The 9,633-nt window shown below is 39.8% G+C and overlaps 1 protein-coding gene across 1 annotated transcript in view; it reads left to right on the top strand.

Annotated features, from left to right (window-relative positions):
• Nucleotides 1–9,633, top strand: part of HELQ (helicase, POLQ-like) — a 66,305-nt gene that overhangs the window by 22,284 nt on the left and 34,388 nt on the right. Inside the window, 2 exon segments of the mRNA XM_006885260.1 lie at nt 1,687–1,828; nt 3,609–3,713. Coding sequence (XP_006885322.1) covers nt 1,687–1,828; nt 3,609–3,713 — 247 coding nt within the window.

Here is a 9,633-nt window from a genome sequence, read left to right on the forward strand (position 1 = left end):
CCCCCAGTGAAACATTTCTATGCATGGGATTATCATGATTCAGAATTGATTCAACAGTAACTCACAACACTTGTCAATTTACTTGTGTTGCTTACCACTTCCTCTTGTATCCTATCTGGGATTCATTTTACATTTTACTATTCTTAGTAAATATTTTTAAAGCTCCAAAGTAGAAGAGATTTTTTTGTTCTTGTTTTTGCAAAGCAAAGTTGTTTTTATTTTTACCTACATTTGTATGATTTGCCAGGAAAAGAGATCTGTTTTCATATTTTTTTAATAAAAGTTGTTATGCATACTGCTTTAAACCTTCCATGAGCCCAGATTATTGATTTTTGTATTTGTGTTAAGTTTGCTGGCTTTCCCCCACCTCCCCCTCTTCAGAAGCTTGTCAGCTTTCCCCTTAACTTTATGTTGTTTGTTCAATTCAGAGTAGTTTCATCTCAATTCAGAGTATTCTGTTCAGAGTATGATCATTTGTTATTCAATTTGTCTTTTGAAATTTTTCAAGAAAACACTGCATGGTTCAAAATCAGGAAGGGAGAACAACAGGGATGCATCCTGTCTCCATACCTTTTCAGTCTGTATCTGCAGAACAGAGCATTTGCAAGGCAGGGCTTTATAAGGAGGAATGTGACATTAGGATTGGAGGAAGACACATTAACAGTCTGTGATATGCAAATGACACAACCTTGCTTGGTGAAATTGAGGAGGACCTGAAGCACTTGCTGCAGTTCAAGGATTGTAGTCTTCAATGTATACTGAAGCTCAACATCAAGAAGATAAAGATTCTGACCACTGGGCCAATTGGCATCACCCCATGGTAGAGAAGAGATTGAAGTTGTTCACAGTAACAGTTTGCTGAACTCCACAATCAACACTCTTGGCACCAGCAGTCAGGAAATCAAATGATGAATTGCACTGGGGAAGTCTACTGTCAGTGGTCTCTCCAAAGTCCTAAAGAGTAATGATGTCAGTCTAGGGATTAAAGTGTGCCCGATCTAGTCCATGGTCTTCACAATTAATTCTTATGCGTCAGAGGGCTGGACAATGACTAAGGATGACAGAAGAATTGATGTCTTTGAGTTGTGGTGCTGGAGAAGAATATTGAACATACTCTGGACCACCAAGAGCACAAACATGTCTGTCTGAACATGAATGAAACCAAGTTTCCCCTTGATGGCAAGGATTTTAAAGCTTTGTTTGACATACTTTGGACGTGTTGCTAGGAGGAACCAGTCTTTGGAGAATGTTACCATTCTTGGAAGGGTGGAGGGTACAGTAAAGGAGAGGAAGACCCTGGGTGAGATGGAATGACACAGTACCTGAGGTAATTGAAGTAGGTGTGTCAGAGACTGCTCAGTATAGGGCAGGGTTCAGAGCTATTGCACAGACGGTTGCTATGTCACAGGTGACTGACTGGATGGCATGTAACAACAACAACGCATTAGTTAGCCCCTTTGTATTTTAAAGATAAATACAATTTTTAATAAAGGATAATACTGACAAAAGGTTTGTAAAAAATTAGAGATAATGTGTGTAAAGAAAGGACCTAGGCCATTGTAGATTCTTGGTGAATAGTATTTTGAGTTACTAAACCATTAAATGTCGTATCAAAAATACATCATGTAAGTAAAAATTTTAAAATCTATGCTTATTGTTATTGATGGAATATCACTTTTATTTCAGAGTTATTGTAAGAGCCCCCTATGTTGCCAAGGAATTCTTAAAGAAGAATCAGTATAAACAGATGATTGGCAGGGCTGGCCGTGCTGGAATAGACACTGTTGGGGAAAGTATCCTTATACTGCAAGAAAAAGACAAGCCACAGGTTAATCTGCTTGGTTCATTGGTTTCTTGTTCTTAGTCTTTGGTTTGTCCTTTTATGAGATGGTCTTTTTAAATTAATTATTAATTAAAGTTCCATTAATTGATGTGCCCTCTTCCTGTGTAGTTAAGTATTAGGAAGTTTGAATACTTTAATATTTTATTTACACAATTGGGAAAAAAATGTTTTTCTGTTTTTCTGAGCAAAGCTGTTATTCTTTCTTGTCTTCCCTCTACCCGTGTCCACAAAATTTATACCAAGAACATCATTTTTATATAGAACCCCATTTACTTTATTTATGAACCAACCTGATTGTTGGAATATTTCATTATTACTAGAACTTTTCTAACAAAGCCTCGGTGGCTTAGTCTCTGTTGTGCTGCTAACCCCATAGCTGCGTGTCTCTGGCAGTGTACATCCACCAGTCAATTGCCCCAACAAAGACAGATGGACAGTCTCCTCCCTTGTGTTTTATTGCCTTAGAAACCCAATGGTTGTGGACATAGGGGTGCATTATGACTGAAAACCAACTAGGGACGGCAGTGAATTTGGAAGCTAGTCTAATGAAGAAAGGATACTTGTAAAATAGTGATAATTGGAAATACTTTGCTAGAAGAATGATCAGATTTTTCTGTTACTGTTTTCTGTTTTAATCAAAGAGAGAAATATTGCCTGAACAAGTAAATGATGTACCACCCTGTGGCCAAAAGAGCCCCAGTGGTGCAGCAGGTTAAGCATGGAATTGCTGACCAACATTTTTGTTGGTCAAACCCAAAAGCCATTCCCTCAGAACAAGATGAAGTCATCTATTCCTTGTAACATTTACAGCCTCAGAAACAAGTGGGGCAATTTTGCTCAATCCTGTAAGTCCTATAAAGTTCCTACGGCATGTTGGAATCAGCTCAATAGCAGTGGGGATTTTAGGGAATGACCCAAAACAGTCCATAGAGGGCAGCAGTATCCCAGCAAAAAGCCACCTGCTTATTGGTACCTGTTGCCCTCTCCTGTGCATCTTATGGTCTCTGTCTCTCTCTCTCTCTCTTTTTTTTTAATTGTGGTAAATACATTGGTTAACAAAACATTTTTCACCTCTGCATCCCACACATCAGTGGCACATGTAGATTAATTGCTATAAATAAATTGTTGATTGGTGTCGAGTCAAGCACTACTCATAGCAACCATATGAACAAAAGGCCTGAAGCCTTTCTATAACTATGGTCATTTATCAAAGTTCATGGAGTTTCCAGAGGCATCTTGTTTAGGAAGTGGATGCCACTCCTGCTTCCAAATTACTAGTAATTAATTACTAAAAATTATTACTCTTTACCAACCATGTTATTCAACCATCATATTAACAGTTCCCCAATTTTTCCATCATCCTTTATGGCAGTTACATCTCTTAAGTTTCATCTCTTCCTTCTCCTTCCCTCCAGCTTACTCAAGATTACCATTAATAAACTTTGATATCTACACATATACTATCTATCCTCCTATCCTAAATATTCCATATAAGTGGGATTATACAACATGCTTTTGTGACTGGCTTACTCTGAATTATGTTCTTCCTTTTAAAATTTCCAGCCTCAGAAACAACTGGAGCAATTTCTGCTCAGTCCTATAAGTCCTATAAGATTACTACTGTGTGTTGGAATCAGCTCAACAGGCTCAACAGCAGTGGGGATTTTAGGGAATGGCCCAAAACAGTCCATAAAGGACAGTAGTATTCTCAAGGGAGTAACATTTATTTTTCATAATATATAATATTGCTTTAATTTTTTTATAGGTATTGGAGTTAATAAACAGCCCATTGGAAAACTGTTATAGCCACCTTCTTCAGGAAATTACCAAAGGAATTCAAACTTTATTTCTCTCTTTGATTGGTTTGAAGGTACTTTTGAAAATATTTCTTACTCTTATTATCATCTGAAATAATAGTAGTATAAACTAGAGTATATGAAAGAAATATAAACTTCCGATGTTGAGAGGCACTTCTGTGACATGATAAATCTAAATGTGAATTATTATGTGTATGTTTAATCCCTTGAGTTTTAAGGAATATGAAAAGCCAACAAATTGGGCATTTGTTATATGTTAGGGACTTTGGAGGACTTTATGGGAGATACAAGGAACTCTAAAGATATGGGTCCTGACAAGAACTAATATAGCTCTTTTTAAAAAATTATTATTAAATTTTATTAGTTTTAATGAACATTTACAGAGATTTTGGGTTCTCATTCATTCATTGTTGCACTGTTTTCTCTACCCTCCTCCCCAGTTCGTTCTTCTTCCCCCCACCCCGAATGTCTGTTTTAATTGTCCAATTGCCACAGTGCTTGTCAAAGCCAGTTCTGATTAATTTCCTTTGTCAGAGTGTCCTTTGCCATTCCCTATCACTCCTCCCTGAGAGAGACTTCACCCTGATTCATAAGGAAAAGGGGATGGATGGTGTATTCTCTTAGCTACTTCCTGCTGAAAAGGGACGCTGTGGTTTCAGGGTGAAGAACTTCTCTCACTACTCTAAAGGGCCCCTTTGGCAGTAGGAAACACATAGACTATTATGGAGATTGATTTTGGAATTTAGATGCACTGTTATCAGTTGTGCTTAGCCGTACATGTTCATATCCTTGAAGATGTATCATGGAGGTGTTGCAACCTAGAAGACACAAATTTAACTAACAAGTTAAAAGTACATGAGTCAAAAATTAACAAGCAATAATATTCCGAGTAGAGGTTCTAGTAGTGGCACAAATCAAGTTACAGAGGAAAGGTGGTTCTTACAATAAAAAGCCTATAGACTAGCACTTTGTCTATTATAGTTTACAGGTTAGGAACCACAAGATGTAGAGGCTCAGCTATGTCATTTATGGTTCTTAAGTCCTGGAGCAAATTCCATCTACCACTGGGCTGTTTTACAACTTGGAAGTTCACATGCAAGGTAGAGGTGAAGTAAGGAACTGCTTTTGAGGTTTTCCGTCCATTCCAACAACTAAGAGATAGTGAGAAGAGTTGGGACCTCAGAAGGCTTTTAGGACCAATTAGTAGGCTCTGTGTCCAGGAGAAAATGAATATTCTTACCAGTAATGTTAATGCTCATCCACGGCTCTTCTGGGAGGATCTAAATCGTTGAAGCATCCTCCTCTGTTTCCAGCTGGGAGCTGGGGCCTGTCAGTCCTGTCTGCCACGAGGACCTGATCTGGGCCACCTTGGCCAAATGTCCTTCAGAGCCACACTTAAAGCAAGTGAGTGGGAGCTTCCTCTCTACTCCCTTGCCTATCTGTGGCTCTCGTCTGTGACACTGTCTACTGAATTGGCCCAGCTTTCCACAGTGGAAGCAATTCTGACCTCCTTTATTACCTTTGGGTGGCACTGTATATGAGTAAGACTTCCTTTTCCTGACACAGGCCCTAAACTGGCAGCAATAGCTGCCCCAATAATTTTGGCCATTCTCTGGTCTTTTCTCTTCCCTCTAGATCCCAGTTGTTAAAAGAGGGAAAAATTTAAGCAAATGTATAACAAATAATTTTGAACATTATAATCTTTTAAGCTTAAGGCTAGAAGTATTAATAATATAGCTCTTATTAAGAGTAAAGTCCACTTGTAGCCTTATAACTGTCCTTGTTGTTGTGTGCTGTTGAATTGGAACCAACTCATAGATGACAATCTAGCAGGTTTCCAGAAGCTGTAAATTGCCCAGGAAGAAATTGCCTAACCTTCTCCCATGAAGCAGCTGGCAAGAGATTGTCCTACCTTCTTCTGCAGAGCAGCTGGTGGATTCAAACTATATGCCTTGGAATGCCAGTGCATCTTCTTACCTCTAGGCCACCAGAGCTCTGTAACTATCCTAGAATATTATAAACAGTTGTGGGATCAGTAAAACATTTATCAGGCAAGAAAGCATACTGGGAAAACATTGTCTTTCCTAAGAAGAGAAATTAGCTCCCTTTTTTAGGGTTCTCATTAAAAACTCATTATCATTAGGTAGAAACTGATTTATAGCTGATCCTCCCTTATGTTGCCACGGCATGGAAGGAGATTGCCCCGCTTCTCCTTTGGAGCTGCTGGTAGATTTGAACAGCAGAGAAGTGTAGCCTTTAGATTATAGTGGAGCTCCCAACAGACTACACCACCAGAGCCTCCTCTATACGTTTGTTGTTGTTGTTAGGTGCCATCGAGTTAAGTATGACTCATAACAACCCTGTGAACAAAAGACCTGAACCCTTTTGTATTCTGTCCCTTCCTCACACTTTCTGACACACAAGAGCTCATTGCAGCAGTCTCTGTGTCAATCTACCTGGTTGAGGGTCTTCCTCTTCTTTGCTAATCCCTTCCCCTTCCTTCCCAATATCATGTCCCTCTCCAAGAAATAGCCCCTCCTAGCAACATGCCCAAGTATGTGAGGTGAAACCTCATCATTCTTGCCTCCAAAGAGCACTCTGCTGCTCCCTTTCCAAGACATATCTGTCCTCTTGGCCATTCATAGAATGTTCAGTGCTCTTCTTCAACACCACAGCTCAAAGACATCATTTCTTTTCTGTCATCCTTATTCATTGTCCAGCCCTCAGATGCATAGCAAATAATTGGAAAGACTATAGCCGGAATCAGATCCTTGGGGAGCTCTGGTGGCCTAGTGGTAAGGAGTTGCAACTACAATCCCAGAGGCACACGGTTTGAATCCTCCAGATGCTCCTGTCTCCATACCTTTTCAACCTGTATGCAGAGCAGATTATTCGAGAGGCTGGGCTCTATGAGGAGAAGCATGGCGTTAGGATTGGTGGGTGATCTATCAACAATCTGCGTTATGCAGATGACACAACCCTGCTTGCTGAAACTGAGGAGGACCTCATGCACTTACTGCAGAGGGTCAAGGACTGCAGCCTTCAATATGGACTGAGGCTCAATGTCCAGAAGACAAAAATTCTCACCCCTGGACCAATCGGTAGCATCAGAATGGGTGGTGAAGAGATTGAGATTGTTCAAAGCTTCAGTTTGCTCGGCTCCACGGTCAACACTCTTGGCACCAGTAGCCAGGAAATCAAAAAACGTATTGCGATGGGAAAGGCTGCGGTTAGGGACCTCTCTCAAGTACTCAAGAGCAACAGTGTCTCTCTGGAGACTAAGGTGCACCTGATACAGGCCATGGTTTTTGCAATCACTTATTATGCATCAGAGAGTTGGACAATGACTAGGGAGGATAGAAGGAGAATTGACACCTTTGAGCTGTGGTGCTGGAGAAGAGTATTGAATGTACCATGGACTGCCAAGAAAATAAATAGATTCATCCTAGAGAGGGTTAGACCAGGCTGCTCCTTGGAGGCAAGGATTCTGGGGCTTCGCCTGACATACTTTGGACATGTTGTAAGGAGAGACAGGTCTTTGGAGAGGGACATCATGCTGGGCAAAGTGAAGGGACAGCGCAGGAGGGGAAGACCCTCTATGAGGTGGATTGATTCAGTGACTGGGGTAATCAGGATGGGTTTGTCAGAGGCAATGAGATTGGCACAGGATAGAGCAGGGTTTAGGGCTGTTGTACATAGGGTCGCTATGAGTTGCAAATGACTCTACGGCACATAACAACAACAACAACATAGCCGGAATCAGACGCACCTTAGTCCTCAAACTGACATAATTTCAATAATTTGGAGAGGTCCTTAACTGCAGATTTTCCCAATGCAATGTGTCTCCTTATTTCCTGACTGCTCATACCAAGAGTGTTGATTGTGGATCCAAGCAAGAAAAAGCTATTCACACTTTCAGTCTCCACTCCATCCATCATGATGCTGCTTATTGGTCCTGTGGTAAGAATCTTTGTCTTCCTGAAATTGAGATGCAATTCCTTGATCTTCTGTAACAAGTGTTTCAAATCCTCCTCATTTTCATCAGGCAAGGTTGTATCATCTGCATAAAGCAGGTTATTAAAAAGACTCTCCAGTCCTGATGCCACACTCCTCATAGAAGCCAGCTCCTTGGATAGTGTGCTCAGCATTCAAATTGAATAGATATGGAGAGAGGATATAACCCTGGCGTACTTCTGTCCCAATTCCTAACCATGCAATGCTCCCCTGCTCCATTGGCACAAAATGAAGAAAGAAAAAGATCATTACAAAAACAGAGGGGAAAGAAAATCTCAAAATGGATGTCAAAAGAGGCTCTAAAAAAAACAAACTAAAAAAAAACCCAACACTTTCTTTACATGATCAATTTAAGTGAAAATACAAAAAGTAACTGATCAAAAAAGGGATGTCACGAATATTGAATAATATTCAGATAAATGATATAATCATCTCCTCTGGCAATTTAGAAGGGTAAGAGGAAGAAAGATTTGTGCTAGAGATTGAAGGAGATTCAGGATTGAGATTCAGCATAAGGAAAGGAGAAGTCATTTCAGAAAGTTACAGTAAAAAGATAAAAAAGCTTAGTGAAGTTGAACAGTTTAGACTCCTTCGTTTCAGGGGTTATAACAAAGCTCTAGTGATCAAGACCATATTAGTATAAAGATAGACAAACAAAACTGTGGATCTGTAAATTCAGAAATCTCTATTTCCGCCTGCTCCATCTCCAGTTTCAATCTCATCTCACTTCTTTGACTAGTTAATTTCTCAGCTTGCAAATCTTAGTTTAAATATCACTTCTGCATGGAGACCTTCCATCTGCCTCTGAGCCCAGTCAGTCTGTTGTGACATGTTTTGAAGACTTGGGTAAACTTGGAGGTTGGATTATTAATGAATAATTCAGTTTTGAGAATCTGAGGAGGCCAGAGGCTGAGGCCAAAGCAGATCTACTTGGTTTAAATACCATGTCAGAAAGTTTTCCAAGGGAGAGGTAGAAAAAGAACCTGAGGGTAGATAAGGGATCAAGTAATCATTTTGCTCTCAACCAACACCACTAGTATTACTAGCGTAGTTCGTAGGAAGCTGTGCTGCTAATCTGGAGGCACTTCTCTGGCAGTTTTAATCCACTAGTTGCTCCACAGGAGAAAGATGATGAGTCTCCTGTGTGATTCACAGCCTCTGAAATCCTGCTGGAGGATCAGCGTTAAGTTGGTCCCAACTCCACAGCAGTAAGGTTTTGTGAGTGAACTAGGTAGGGAAAAGTGCAATGTCAAGGTACACTCGTAATCTGAAGAGTGAATTATCAGTTCTTGAACATCTCAAAAGTATCATTTTAGACTAAGAATCATTAAGAGTGATTTTTATTAAAAGAGGAAACAGCAGTAGAAAATTATTATATTCCCTAATATTTTTGTGACCTTGAGTATTAGTTTAATATGAAGTAACTACTTAATTTTTTCAGCAAAAATATCAGGATTGTAAAAGAGTAAAATGCATTTATTGATTGGCTATATTTTAGTAGAAATGCTGATTTCTTTGAAATTGCCTAAAATAAAATCATTCCAATTCAAGGTCATCTCTTCATCTGAATAACAAATGGAGAGTTAAGTATTACTCAGGATTGTGTTCTAAATTGTAAATGGTGAATAAGAAGGGGAGAGAAGAGGGCAATGAAAGGACTAAAAAGTGGTAGAAAACTGCTGTTCATTTTTAGGTAACAATTTAAGACTCCACTGCAAAATCCTGTTATTTTGGAGTTTTCTGGTAGCATTTCCCCGTGTGTTTCTTTTCATATACATGTATGTATGTATGTGTGTGTGTGTGTGTGTGTGTGTGTGTGTGTATGTTTTTGTTTTTTGGTAGGGAGCTTGGTGGCCTTGTGGCAAGAAGCTGCACTGCAATCTGAAAGGCACATGGTTCAAGGCCACTAGCTGCTCCACAGGAGGAAGATGGGCATTTCCCTCATGGGATTAACTGCTT

This window comes from Elephantulus edwardii, unplaced genomic scaffold (genome assembly GCF_000299155.1).
Source record: "Elephantulus edwardii isolate Elephantulus edwardi_28Jun2011 unplaced genomic scaffold, EleEdw1.0 scaffold00042, whole genome shotgun sequence".
Lineage (NCBI taxonomy): Eukaryota > Metazoa > Chordata > Mammalia > Macroscelidea > Macroscelididae > Elephantulus > Elephantulus edwardii.